The 16,113-nt window shown below is 32.5% G+C and overlaps 1 protein-coding gene across 1 annotated transcript in view; it reads right to left on the reverse strand.

The window, feature by feature from the left end:
* Nucleotides 1-6,102: 6,102 nt before the first annotated feature.
* Nucleotides 6,103-16,113, reverse strand: part of SGPP1 (sphingosine-1-phosphate phosphatase 1) — a 33,544-nt gene continuing 23,533 nt past the window's right edge. Inside the window, exon 3 of the mRNA XM_006206998.3 lies at nt 6,103-8,535. Within this exon, the coding sequence (XP_006207060.3) occupies nt 7,984-8,535 (552 nt within the window). The 3' untranslated portion in view covers nt 6,103-7,983. The remainder of the gene's footprint in view (nt 8,536-16,113) is intronic.

Consider the following 16,113-nt stretch of genomic DNA (forward strand, 5'->3'; position numbering starts at 1 on the left):
GGGTAGTTCATTCTACATAATGGGAATATTTATTAATTTAATTAATTTATCAACTTAACTAAGTTATTATATTCATTTAACTTCTTTATAATTCTTAAATTCTAAAATAAAACAGGGAACGGGTGGTGACAAAGTGGAGACCGAAGATACAGACGTTCCCAAGAAGTAGAGAACAGAGACATGGGGCAGAGTGTGTTCACATGCTCTTGGCAGTGATTTAGTAGGTGGGGAAAAGTTCATGTTTCAGGATAAAAAAGATAACTCCAGGAGAGAAGTTCTACGGGAACTCGAATATATATCATTAATTGAAAATTTTAAAAAAAGAGGATCCATTTGCAAAACAATGTGTACAATATCCTGTTTTTGTTTAGAAAACCCAACCTTTATAAAACACAGTTATGTATTTCAACATGTGTGGATACACATACAGGAGGAAAAAAACTGGCAACAACAGTGGTTACAGAGGAGAATGCAAATATTGTAATGGGCAAAAGAGGACTTCTGCTTTTCTTACATCGGAATTTTTTTACAACATAAATGATCCATATATATCTTGTGTAACTTTTTGTGGCAAGTAACTTCTCATTTCTGTGAAGAAATTTCACTGTAAGAAAACAGCTGACGTTCCACCTGTTTTCTTACAGAACATATGAAATATTTTTTAAATGCCTTACTGTAAAAGCATTGTTAAATTTTAGAAATGTTCTGATGAATGAAAGTAGTGATTTTGTTCTGCTTCTTTTATTTTTTTTAATATTGTAACGTGATAATGTGCTCTGCAATTTTTCAATGTCTTGAATTTATTACAAGGGTCTTCTTTTCTAAAATACAACATGAATCTTCAAGGTTCATATTTATGCTTGTAATGAGGTAGTTTTACATTCTCTATCAAGCATTCTCTTCTCAGTTTTTCCTTTTAGTTCTGAATGAGATTCCCAAAGGGAATCTTCTCTCTTTCTGTCTCTTTTTCATTTATGTGTTCATCTCCATAGCTGGCAAGATTTGTTGAATGAATTATAGAATTACTGAGGCCTTTAGTGTCTACCCTACCCTGCCCCCGCTCCTTTATTTTTTAAACAAAGAACCATCTGGTAGGGTGACTTCATTTCAGAACTATTTGGATAGTAGGTTGGATTGGGTAATACCTAGCAATCACTTTAAACCTTGTGATTCAAACAAAACTTATGACTGAGACTTGTAGCCTCCTGTTATGACTCTTCTAAAGCAATTAACTCATTTCTCTTTGGAGAAACTTGAAACTTTCTTTGAGGGGTGTATACAAATCTTCTATGGACAGGACAAGATAGGCTCTTTCAACTCTGTCCCCCCAGTGAACACGGATTAATTTTTCTCACTAAATTTCAGTATCCTAATGAAAAACAGAAAAGATGGAGCTAGTGCCCAAAGGTATGTAGCCAACTACAAAGACAAACCAAAGCCAAAACAAAAATTCTGCTCTTCTGACTTTGTAGCGGTCTGGCTTGTGTCTATTTCTTTTATTCCACATACTTTCTTATCACTGTACTTATTGGAGAAAACAGACACAGAATGGGAACATAAAAGCCAATACCAGTTTGGCAGCAGCACCTTCACACAGAATGGAATTCATACACAATTTTCACAAGAATGAACAAGAGTTCTGTAAAAAAATGGATAAAGTTCTGTATCAGGGTCAGGATTTGAGCAAAACCACTGCTTGCAAGCCATCCAAAGACAGCTTTATGATAGACCTGCAAGGGCAAGACATATTATGATGTGAACACCTTAGAGTCCCCAAAGACAGAACCCTATCATCTTTCCTTTCTACTTATGAAATAATCTCATGGAAGAGTCACCAAAGGTTTCTCTGAATCAGAGTTTCAAGTGAATGATACGGAATGGCTATACTTACAGATCTGCAATGTCTAGATATAGTCATTATGTCCTTTTAAAATAAAAAATAGGTAATAGACACACTGACACACTCTTAATGAGGAAGCCAAGGGCCCTCTTGAACAATCATGTTGGATCAGAAAAATTAGGTGCTCATGGGTGTATTGTGGATTACCTGATATGGAACATATTTATGCTGTTTCTGTGATTTTACTAGCAAATTCCTTTCCTGCTCTCAACCTACAATCCATGTCTCAAGCAGTTGGGGTTAGTCAGATGCATGGTAGGTTCTGACTTCAATCCACAGAAGAAAGTTCACAGCCTGAGGAATAGTGGGATAAGAAATAAATTGAAGAACACCAATGTTATTCCCAGAGCTCGACTAGAGATCCCAGCGTCCCCTGCGGGATAGTCCTTGTAGAACACAGAAAGGCCTGCAGACTGCAATCTTTATGCCACATTTCCTCAGCGTCTGTAAATCAGGTTCTGGGTGTGTCATGATTTGCTTTACAACACTCTAGTGAGAGCTGGAAGGTTGGGGGAGGATAACTTCACATTCAAAGTGCTCCTGACACACTGGGGGCTCCTCCTCTATATAACTGCAGCTATAGCAGTCATGACCTCTTGCCACTAAATCCAAGGCCTTGGGCTTCTTCATCTAAAATCCAGGATTAATAATAAGAAATTGCCCCCCTAAAATTGCTTTATTTCTCTTCTTAGTAAGTAAACAAAATAAAGCAAAACACATAACTTCTTCCTTTATCACAAATTTAAAAAATATATTCTTACTTATCTATCTAACAGTAGTTTTGATAACCTTCAAGTTGGGTGTTATTTCTTCCATGAGCTAAGTGAGCAATAAATAGTGCAGCTCTTCTACTGGTTAAAAAAGGCAGCACTCCACTGTACCCATCATTTACTGAACATTTTAACAAACTTAGCTTTACATTCTACCACTCCCTTCCAGGTACCTTGATGCTGCAGACAAACTGCAATCCATTTGCTTGCCAAACATGTTTAACACATCCCTATTTCCATGCTTGGTTCATTCAATTACTTCTACCTAAAATGTATCCGCTGCCCCACCACACTGATCTTAGCCCATGGAAATTTTATTTCACTTATTTCATTCATTCATTCATTTCAACAATGCATCATGAAGTTATAGTCTGCCTGACTGAGGAAATACTTAAGAAGACTGCACGTGATTACCTATCTGCTAGTAATATTAGAATAGATTTATGAATTTGGTAAGGAGTTGCAATGTATGAGCTCTAAGATCCCAGATATATGTAAAATATTGTGTAATTCTATAATTACCTTTGATGTATATAACATAGTTGGAAAATGTAGACTTTTCTTAGGAAAGGTAGAAAAACATTTCAGCTATAAATGTCATGTTTGGGTTTATAACTAATTAATAATATTTACAAATTAAGTTATATGTTAATTTAAAAAAAATTTACACCTTGTGTCCTTGAACAATTTAAATAAGATTTTGGGAATATACTGCCAAGAGAAAGAAATATTTTTAAATATTTATTTTGTAAAGCTATTTGAAACATTTTGCAGAGTGGAAAATGTTGAGGGACTGTAACTTCATTTTTTTTTCTTTTACTGTTTCAAGATTGTTATAGTACTTCAATCAGAAATTAGCAAAAGTAACACTATCCATTTTAATGAGTTTGGTGAATTTTATCCCTTAAATCAGCCAAGATAAAAGAGAGGGGAACTTTAAATATTAGGGGAATTAGAATCTATTTTATATCACCAACCCCAGTCGAGTCCCACAAATCTGGGCCTGAAGACATTTGGAATCCAGGAAAGCCTTTGTGTTTAAGTGAAAAAACTGATTATCTAAGCCCTGACTATATCTCATCTACGATTTAATTATAACTATCACTTTAATTATAAAAATCACAGATTGTGACACAGTTATGTGGAAGATTAAAGATCAACTTGTACAGAGTAATATTCTCAAGAACATTTATATTGCTTATTACTAGAGACTAAAGTTATAGCCCCATATATGCAGAATACTTTCTCTTCAGATTTTAATCCCAAAGAAGTAACATCTTAAAACTAATTTAGAGACAAGTCACATTCTATTCAGCAGGGCATTGTAATAACATGCAAAACATTTCAAGAATCTGTTCTCCTTTAAATATTTGCACAAGTGACAAAATTCTTACCAGATGAATTGGAAGCATTTATTTACAGCCTAAACTTTTAAAACAGCTAGAACAAAAAGTAAAAGGTAGACTATTACATAATTTAAAACTTTTTTAGATCACTGACTTCTCTGAGAATCTGATGTTAAGTTGTAGAGTTTTATCCCCCCGGGGAAAATGCACGTACCGAAGCCTGTGTAGGGACTGGGTATTCATTCAATATATACAATTGAATGCCTGCTGTCCCAGCGATCCAGAAGCAGAGGCACAAATCACTTTTCCTTATGGAGCTTACATCATGGAGATGAACACAGAAAATTTTAAAAGTAATATGTAAACCATTACAGGTTGTGATATGTGCCACAATGGATTTCAGTTATGAGAACCCCTAATTTAAAGGGATAAACCTCAAATCTGAAGACACAGATTACTGTGGTAAGGATTTGTTAAAGAGAATCTGTTTTACATCTCATAAGAAAATGTCATTATGTAATAAAGGAAACTTTAAAAATATGCATTAAATCAAATATTGCAAACAGCATTAACAGGTAAGTGTGTGAACTTTTAAAACCTGAGATCATGGACTTTATGACATTTAATGTTGAAAATAAACATTGTAGACATCATCATACAATGTTAGTATAGGCCTAAATCAATTTAAACATTCATTTGCCTTTCGGAAAATACCCTTGAAAACCAAACATTAGGTTTCTGCCATATCCTGTTTTTTTACAGTACTAGGAGCTGGGCTTTTTAGACATCCATGGAAAATGCACCAAGAATAAACATGATGAAAGGAAAAAAGGACAGATTAGGAGATACTAGCTAGTTGAAGTTTAAAAGTTAATATTTATTTATGTAAACATTTTCATTTTAAAAAAAAGTATTTATTTTTCTCTGAATTTTTCCTCGTAGGTGTCTCACAAGGAAGGCATGGCCTGCTTTGTCTTTAAAGATCTGTTGTGGTCTGCTGTGCTTAAAAATGAAAAGCTTTCTAAAATGTCCTTTATAATTAGCATGTTAATACTTATTTTTATTGTGCTATTTATAGCTTATGTAACTACAATTAAAATCCAAGTGTAAGTTATTCTAAATGAACATGACCAAAATTTGACAAAATAATCAGCATAGTAACATCCACTACGTTGAATTACTTTCTCAAACTATTGCCTCTTCCCTTTCTCAAAAAACTCTCCATAGCAAACAACAGAAACTCCCTTCAGAAAAACAAATTCAACGATCAAGCTGAATTTTAAAAATTGACCCTTACTGACGTCCTGATTAAACAGTTTGATTTTAAATCTACAGTAAACATTCTTTGTTAACAATAATGAAACTGCTTTGGCAATAAAAAAAATCTTTGCTGTATAAAATTGTGATTAGACAGAATTTTCACTCTAAAAACATTTTAGTATTTACTCATCTTTATCAATTTTTTAATGAAAATCTGCCTTTAAATTATATTCATATCACTGAATTAACTTTTATGTTGTCTTTGAAAGACACATTTAATAAACATTATTTGTAAAGAAAGCTAGTAGATAAAATTAAAACAATTATGTAAATCTACTATAGTAGCATCGTTTTATATTAGGCCTTATTTTTAATAAGCAGTTTCTGGCAGCCCTAGTTTTTGCAATTCACATGTCACGGCACTTTAAAATTAAAAAATGAAATGTCCATATCTTTATTCTGCTTGAAAAAGTACCTGTTGCTAGTACTGATTAATTCCTGAATTAATGGATTTGCAGTCAGCTACCTCAGTATTGTTAGTTACGGATTTTACTGAAACATGTTTTTGTGCATGAGTTTTTAAGATAAAATTATGAGATTTTTCATTAAAACTACAATATCAGAATGATCATAAATGGTGTCCAAAGTCAGTTTGAACTTTAGAGAATTTCTTCAGCGTCTTCTAAATGACTAAAAACAGTACTTATTTAGAATAAAATGCTTCATAGGGAAAGACTGCTAGAATGAAAATCCTACATATATTTTATAAATCTCTATCAAACAATACAGAAACAAATGCACTGAAGGCAAACAAAACAAAACACCCTTCAATACTGAATTTGACTTTTATTTTAAAATACATTTAGCATGGAACTATCATAGGACAGAAAATAATAAATCACAAAGAAATGGAATATTTTCAAACACCTTTTAAGCTAGATATAAAAATTAATAAGATAGCATAGACCCAAATTATGGGAAATAGTCCCTAAAATTCGATCCATCAAATACATTTTGAAAGAAAAGTTCTTTGCACATTTTCCAACGTACCGATATGTTCCTAAGTGCCTTTGTTTCCTTTTAACTAATAGGTAAAGTCTAAAATTTAGTTGCTTTACTTAAAATTGTCAGATTCACTATTGGTAAAAATTACCATGTCCCTATATTCTCAATTAGAATTATAAAAATATGAGCTCAAATAGTTATGCTGCCCAAAATAGACACATCTTAAGTTGATACTTCTGGGTAATCAGACAGATATTGCACTAAGTCAGTAATTCCATACCTGATGCTCATTTACATGGAAAGTTAATTCTCTTCTTTATGAAAAACTTACTACAAAAAAACTGAATGTTAACCTAATTATGATCATACTTCAAAGTATAAAGACACAGACAGACTAAAGGATAGTTTAATACTTACACTCAAATTATCCACCATGAAAATAATAAAATAAAATAAAAAAAGGATCTAAAATACTGAGTTTTAAATTTTATAATTTACCTTAACTAGCTAATAAATGGGTATTAAAAGTTAACACTGCTAAATCCAATCTTTTCTAAATAATTTAGAAAAGTGGTTTGTTTACATATGAAACATGTGCATTGTCCCATCTATAAATTTCAATTATCTTTCTATTCACTGGAAATATCTACCTGCGGTATAAACAATCAAGACAATGTACAAAAAATATATCTTGTTCCTATAACTTACAATGCACAGAAAAATACCTACAAAAATGGAAATATTTATCCATTTAGGTTCCCAATAAATTAGTGAGAAAGTTTAGCCTATTCCACATTTCTTTCTAAACAAAGGCTAAAGAATTGAAGGGGTTTACTTCTAGCCCTGTTAGCTTGACAGATTTTTTTTTAAAATATTGCCTGATTATGTGACTTAAGATAAAGTTTGCATCTTATTTTTATATCACAGTATACATGGCATTTCTTAATTCAGCAACAGAAAGGCACAATTAGCAAACAATAAAATTCAGTACCTGAATTATTAAACTAAAGAACAACTGCAAATAAAGTACATTCAACACAGCATACAGAACTGGGGGGGAGGATCCAAAAACTAATTTTTCTGAAAATTTGGTTCATTAAAAATGCCTCCCATGTTCAACATCATGGGTAACATGAAAGGTGATGGCAGTGTAAAAAGAGGCAGTAAATCAATATGCGGTAGTATATGGAATTTTGTTCTAGTAATTATTCAATTTGATTAGGAAATGGCTCCCACAGTAAATAAACATTAAATATACCTATTAATAACAACATACCTGTATTAAGTCCAAATACACAGGCACAACTGTTTGCATATTATTACTGATTTTATAATACACCCCCATAGTTTAAAAAAAGTAGGAATATTATTTTACATATAACATATATTAGATACATAATTGTATATTATGTTCCTTAATATATATTATATATAACTTGAAACCAAAACAGCACAAAACTCTCCAAATATTATATGAACATTCCAAATGGATACTTTTCTCAGTGTTAAAACAACTCAGCTCGCCTAAAACAATAACTGGATGTGCAATAATAAAATGCACTGACTCTTATGAATTTACTTAAATAATTATTTAAGTTAAATTCCTGCAAAAGCCTAACTCTGATTTGGCTTTTAACTAAAATATGGTTTTAGGTATCAGTAACTGATACACTTCTTTCTTGTCATAAATAATATCTCTCCATCAAGAGATACCAATAAAGAAAAATAGGTAAGGAATCAAAAATGTGATAGAGAAACCAACCATTCCATAGGTAATATACCGATAAGGAAGTTCAACTTCCATGTGCTGTCTTGCTTTTCGAATATCACTACATGGTATGTTGAAGACTTTACAGGCTAAAGGAATAGTGATCTTTTTCATTGTGTCTCTGACCACTAAGACAAATACCATCCCTATGAGGATCCGCAATATGGCTTTTCCAAACAGAGTCACAGAAATGGGGGGCCTGGCTAAAGGTAATATATCCAGAGGAGGATCTAATATTAGACCCATTTTATAGGTAAAATGAGATCCACATGCAATTCCAGCACCACTTCCGAGAATCTCAGCCGTGTCTCCTCGGGACGTACTCCAGGTGTCAAGAGTAAAAGAAAAGATCCCCAAGGCTAAATGAAGCCCGATGATGATTAATGGAGCGTATTTGTGAGTTTGGTTGAAGTTGTCAATCAGTTCCACAAACGGATAGAAAATAGCTAAGATTAAAATGGTATATAGGAATCCAGCAATAATATCCTGAGAAAAGAGAAAAGTAGAGTTGTTTAGTATAATACTATTTTGGGCATTTAAAGAAATATATATATTTCACATTTCAAATATTAATAAATGTAAGTTTTTAAAATATGTCACATTCTTAAAGTAAATTTTAGTAATTAACCACATAATAGGTACTAATAACTGTTTTAATAATACTAAAAAGATTTACTGATAATAAAGTTATTGTTTTCATAGTTCTACCCTTTTATAAATTAATACATATATGCTGTATGGAAATTTATATTCAAATCCTGAACAAAAAACTATGCTTATTCTACGTAGTTGTGATTTCCGGAACAACAATATACAGTTGACCCTTGAACAACATGGGTTTGAACTGTGTGGATGCAGTTATCTGCTGATTTTTTTTTTCAACACTGAATAGTACAGTGTTGTACAATCCCTGGTTGGTTGAATCTGAGGATGCAAAATCCCCAATAGGAAGGAACTACAGATAGGGAGGAACAGAGCATATGGAGGACAGGCTAATTATAGCTGATTTTTTTTGACTGTGCTGACCTCCATGTTGTTCAAGGATCAACTTGTGTACTTTTCAAAGATTTCCTCTTCATGCATTTAATATAATAATCACACATTTAAACATATAATTATTTACATGATTAAAGAGAATACAAAGCCTGTTTTTCCTTTTCCTGTTCATTTATTTATTCACTGAACAAGTACTGAGTACCTACATGTGCTTGGCACTATTTTAGGGACTACAGATACACTGCTTAAAAAATGAGAAGATTCCTGCTGCCATAGAGCTTACATTTTAGTGGGAATGACTGACAATAACCATGTGAGTTAAAAAGAGGATAAATATTATAATTTCAGATTGTTATAAGTGTTATGAAGAAACTAAAACAAGACAACAGGATAGTATGATGAAAGGCCCTATACAGTGATTAGGGAAACTTGTCTGAGGAGGTAACACTTAAGCTAAGATCTGATTCCAAAAAAGAGTCAGTCCTATCTTTAGATCTAAGACAAAGTGTTTCAGGTAGAGGGAATACCAAGTGCCATGGCACTGAGGCAGAAAAGGACCTAGTGAGTTCAAGGAGCTGAGAGAAATCCAGTGTGGCTCAAATAGTGAGAAAGAGGGATGTGATGTGAAAAGAAAGAGATAGGCAGAGGTCAAATCACGTAGGGAGGGCCCTTGTAGGCTAGGTAAGAAGTTCAGATTTTATTTCAAATGTGATAGAGAGCCACTGAAAGATTCCAAAGTAGGAGTGTAACATAATCTGACTGGTATCTACAAAAGAACACACCACTGTTGTGTCGAGAATAGATGACAGGGGTAAAGTATGGAAGACAGGAGACCACTGGAGACACTAGTGGGAGGCCACTGGTGTAGTGGTCCACTTTATATATGGTCCTTATCCACATAAACAGAAGTACATAGATGGATTTAGTAAAATATTTTAAGATTAGAGTTGACTAATTTCAATTTGGTGATCCGAATGTGAGAGAAAAGCAAAAGAAAAAGGAAAAAAAATGACTCCTAGTTTTAGGTACAATTTCCTTTCTGAATTGGAATGACATGAACAAAATTGTTCCAGAACTTCCACTTTAAAACAAACAAAACCAAACCCTGGGATCTATTCTCCATCACTGAAAATTTTATCATGAGTTGCTTATATTCACTGCCTTCACTTCCTCACTTCCTATTTTTTCCTAAACTTATCACTGCACTGAAATCACTCTTTTCATAGATACTCGTGACTTTTATGCTGCCAGAAACAATGGTTACTTCTCAACAGCATTCAATACAGTTAAGGAACAGACTAATTGCTTAATGTTTTTCTGTCTTAAAACTTTTATTATGTAATATTTGGTACATAGAAAAAGATATGTAAAGTATATATGAAATTATAAAATGAATATCTATGAAATCACTGCCCCCCAAAAGAACTATAATTTATCAGTACTTTGACTCCATTGGTATGCTGTTTCCCAGGTCTGTCACTCTGCATAAACCTAAGTACTGGCTGAATAAATACCTGCTTTTAAAAATTGTTTTATCATATATCTCCCAACAAAATATTCCCTAGTTTTGCTTCTTTCTGAGCTTTATAAAAATGTTAAACAGTATGCAGTCTCCTTTTTACACTTAACATTTAGCTTTTAAGATTAATTCATTATCTGTAGCTACAGATCATTCACTTTCACAACTAAGTAATATTTTGCTGTGTGATTATACAGTTTATCCATTTTCCCACTGATGGTCATTTATGTTGTTTTCAGGTTTTGGATTAGTTCATTGGTTATAGTTGAGCTTGAATGTTTTCTTAATTGGTATATATTCTGAAGCCAAACAGGAATATTATAAACAATGCTACTATGTTCTTTCTTTTAATGTTCCCTGTCATGGATCTATGAAAATTTCTCTAGGACATATGCCTAGGAATGGAATGGAAGAATCAGAGGATATGTGCAGGTTCAATTTTACAAGGCAATAAAAAAATTTCCAAAATGTTTATAGACATTTGCATCTCATCAGTTGTTGGTATTTTTGATGTTTAATTTGCATTTCCCTAATTATTAATTAAGCATTATTTCATAAGTTTATGGGGTATTCTTTTTCTGTGCAATGTATATGTGTGTCTTTGGGGCAACTATTCTTTTGGATTTTCTTTTTCTTGCTGATTTACATAATTTCTTTATATAGTCTTAATACAAATCCTTTATGAACAAAATCTTTTACAAATGATATGTGCTGTCAACATCTTTTTTGGAGTTTGTGGCTTGCCTTCTCATTTTCTTTATGGCACCTTCTGATGAACCAAAATTTTAAATTTTAAAATAGTCATATTTAAATCATTATTTCTTTTTTTAAGAAAGCCTTCCCTGCCACAAGATAATAAAGATATGCTATTTAAAAAGTTTTAAAGTTTGTCTTTTACATTTAAGACTTCAATATACTCAAAATTCATGACTTTCCCTCTCTGTGCAGCAGTTCAGTAGAAACTCTGTCATGGATTGGCAGAGTCAACAGTACAGTGCTTGAAAAATAGGTAAACAACAAGGACCTACTGTATAGCACAGGGAACTATATTCAATTTCTTGTAATAAAATGTAATAGAAAATAATCTGAAAAGAAATTATATATCTATATATCTGTCTATATATATATATATGTATGTATATGTGTAACTGAATCACTTTGCTGTACACCTGAAACTAATCCTGTAAATCAACTACACTTCAGTTAAAAAAAAAAAGTACAATGCTTGAAACCACTGTTCTAAATAACATCCAATTCCAAATTAGAATACAGCGGAATACAAGAATAGCTGCAGAAGGTACAATTACTAAAGAGATTAAGAACTGAATATTCATCTGAAACTTTTTGAAGAAATAGATTGTTCTGTTCACCACCACCTTCCGAAGTAGCTTGCTATACTGTAGACACTCAAATATTTGCTGAATGGATGAATAAATGAATCCTTTACAGGAATTTGTTTCATCTATTTTTAACACAATCTAAATTCCTTGTAAATGAACATCTTTACTGAGTTTCAACAATTCACTATTATAGATATCATTAGAAAAACCTTTAAAACTCTATTTCTATGTAGAACAAATTTTTGCTGGTACTTCTCTATTCTATAGTATGAAGTGACGGTATTTAAAACTTTGTGTTCTCTTTATATAAATGACTCATACAGTAAGTTGAAGGAAGATATAATCAATTAACAAAATGTTTATGAAAGCATCAACTAAGGCAATAAATACCACTTGTATTCAAACTTCTTAGGACATATGAAGCATTTCATATCTGGCTTCTGCCTATCATTAAGCTTCGTTGCCAGATCCCACAGTGAATTTATAGGCTCTCATCTTGGAATTACCTTTCCCACCTACATTTTAGGCAAACTATTACATATCCTTTGAGATTCTGCTCAGACATCTATCTCTTCCATAAACCTTCTCCTCCTCCCCCATAAGGGATTTCTTCCTCTTTGCTCCCATGGCATCTTCTACATACCTGCTATGGCAGTAATCACATCGTTTTTCATTTTTTGCTTATCTGTTTCTCCCAGAAAACCAAAGGTTCACAACCCTTGCTGCCCATTAAAATCACTACAGGAAATTTACAAAAGTATTGATGCCTGGGCCATTTCTCAGAGATTCTGACTTAACTGAATTGAAACAGCACTGGGGCATCAACATATTTTTTCAAAGGCTCCCCAGTGATTCTATTCTGCAGCCCTGGTTGAGAATTACTGCATTACATATCTATATTACCTATTACATATTTAGACTATGATTTCTCAAGGGCAAAAAACTATCATATATGTATATTCCTAGTGTCTGGCACACAGTGAGCTGGCAATTAATATTTGGTTAGTTACATTAAGACAGCTAAAGTAATTCTTTGTATTCATTACATATACTGTATAATTTTTTTAGCCATTATTTTGTAATAACTTTAATTTTTTCCAGTTTCATGTAAAATTATTATAGTTCAACTGCACATACACTTTATATTGCATGTAAATACATATAAACAGAATACTGCACATTTTTTTGGTTTTCATATATGTACTAATGATTGTTTCTAAGTACAGATTGGATCTTTAGCTTTTTAAACTTAGTTATCAAAGGAATAAAGCCAACTACAAAATAAGAATCAACAGAATGCGGTAATCCAATCATAAAGGACAGTCAAATGTGCTTACACATATTCAAGAAATCAAAATAATAATTAGTTCATTTGTCTATGGCCATACCACCCTGAACGTGCCCGATCTCATCTGATCTCAGAAGCTTAGCAGGGTCGGGCCTGGTTAGTACTTGGATGGGAGACTGTATAATCTGGCCTAATAAGAACTTTGTATAAGAAATAGATGAGACATATTTTTTTTAACTTAGGCCAAAGACATTTTCAGGGAATAATGATACTTTCTGTACTAAAAACACTGTTCTAATACTTCACATTTATTTTCACATTTAATCCTCAAAACCACTTGACAGCTTGTGTTGGACAATCTCCTCTAGCTCTGCTATGACCAGAATAAATATCAAAAGTGCCTTTTTCCCTTGTTGTTTATTTTATGTATAGTAGTTTATGTCTGTTAATCCTATACTCCTAATTTATCCCTCCCCCGTCCCTTTCCCCTTTGGTAACCATAAGTTTGTTTTCTATGTCATTAAGTCTGTTTCTGCTTGGTATGTAGATGCATTTGTATTGTTTTAGGTTCCATATATAAATATCATAAAATATTTGTCTTTTTCTGTCTGATTTACTTTACTTAGTATGATATTCTCTATCCATCCATGTTGTTGCAAATGGCAATGTTTCATTCTTTTTTATGGCTGAGTAATATTCCATTGAGCGCACACACACACACACACACACACACACACACACACATACACACACACACACACACATACATCTTTATCCATTCATCTGCTGATGGACACTTAGGTTGCTTCCAAGACCTGGCTATTGTAAACAGTGCTGCTATGAACATTGAGGTGCATGTATCTTCTCAAATTAGAATTTTTATCTTTTTGGGATATATGCCCAGAAGTGGGATTGCTGAATCATATGATAGCTCTAGTTTTAGTTTTTTAAGCAATCTCCATACTGTTTTCTACAGTGGCTGCATCAGTTTACATTGAGGGTTCCATTACCCTCCACCTTCTCCAATATTTACTGTTTGCAGACTTTTTGATGATGGCCATTCTGATGGGTATGAGGTGAACCTCGCTGTGGTTTTGATTTGCATTTCTCTAATAATTAGCGATGATAAAAAAAAAATAGTGATGAGCATCTTTTCATGTGCCTGTTGGCCATCTGTATGTCTTTGGAGAAATGTCTATTTAGGTCTTCTGCTCATTTTTTGATTCAGTTATTTGGGTTTTTCGATATTGAGCTGTATGAGCTGTTTGTATATTTTGGAAATTAACCCCCTGTGGATTGCATCACTTGAAAATATTTTCTCCCATTCCATAGGCTGTCTTTTTGCTTTGTTGATCATTTCCTTTGCTATGCAAAAGTTTTTAAATTTGATTAGGTCCCTAAATTTCCAACATTTAAAAAAAAAACATGAGGTCTTTCATGAAAACTCACTGATAATAAAATTTACCTAAGAATTCTGGTTAATTGAATTTTACAGTAATTACTCAAAGATCCCACAAGTGACTCAAATTCTGACCATACTTTTGGATATGGAGACCTCAAATTGTGTAACTGTCAAACCTTTATTCTTCATACTTCATATTTCTTCATATTGCCAAATAATTTCACTTTATGAGCTTATGTTCCCTTATTTTGCTATCTTGCCCTTTCTTCCCTACCTTGTAATTAACAGGACAAGTCTTAGGGAATAACTGTGGGATTTTTGGCCACTAAGACAGAAGTTGTTACTTTGTTTTTTATTTAAATTTTATGGCTGATTCAAAATTTTAAGTTATATGCTACTGTGGAAATGTTCTGAGCCTTGAAATTCTTACAAAGAATGTGTACTAAGTTAGATGTTCTAAATAGATGACAATTGATGAATTATTTATATAAAATCATACATAGAATACTTACTTTAGGCTAAGTGAAAGGAAGACTTAATAGTTCTGACATTAGCTACTTTTTAAAAAATTACAGTTCTTTCATATTATAGATGTAAGTACATGTTCATTCCATATATGGCTTTTTACAGTACCTTAATTTTTTTTTAACTAATTGATTTAATGACTTCTTAAGACTTTTTAAGATTTGGTCACTTAAACATTTAAAGAACTCTTTAAAATGATAACTCAGATCAATTACACTTTTAGAAATATATTTCAGTATGATGTAAAACATCCAGTATTTGTTGTCCTCTACTTTTTTTGTATAGCTCTATGAATATTAAACTTAGAGTGCTACAAGACTTTACACAAATCTGCTTCTGTTTTTGATTGAGTTATTAATTATTTTTCATATTACCCTGGATAATAAGGACATATTTAACTTCCATGCAGTAGAACCAGAACAAAGGAATGACTGAATTCAGGACATAAACATGATGGCTATCATTGATATCAATTTAATGTATAATATCAAAATGTGTAAGTGGCTTAAAGCATTACAGCACAAAGTAGGCAATAAAGAAAAGTTGATGTTAAAGGTAACAAAGAATTCAAGGTTGCAAATTTTCCAAAAACAAACTTAGCAAATAACTTTAGATAGTTATTAACTACAGATAACATATATGCCCTAAAAATTACTAGATAATTACACATTTGAATGGAATATTCAGGGCTACCATCAAATTTATGGTAGAAGATATCAAATACCATAAATTCAATAAAGATTTATTATGTGTTAAATCTGGAATTGTCTCCTTTTCATTTCTCCTGACAGTAAATGGAACTAGAGGCCAGTGATTTGCTGAGACTAGAATTCAAGATTTCTGTCAGCCTAGTGGGCTTTTTTAAAAAATTATAACACATTTTAGGTGTTCTGCTTCTTTTATTTTTTTTCAATGGGGGTTCTGAGGATCAAACCCAGGACCTTGTGGTTACTAGGCATGTGCCCTACCACTGAGCTATACCCACCGCACCCCA

The sequence above is a fragment of the Vicugna pacos genome, chromosome 6 (assembly GCF_048564905.1).
Source record: "Vicugna pacos chromosome 6, VicPac4, whole genome shotgun sequence".
NCBI classification, from domain to species: domain Eukaryota; kingdom Metazoa; phylum Chordata; class Mammalia; order Artiodactyla; family Camelidae; genus Vicugna; species Vicugna pacos.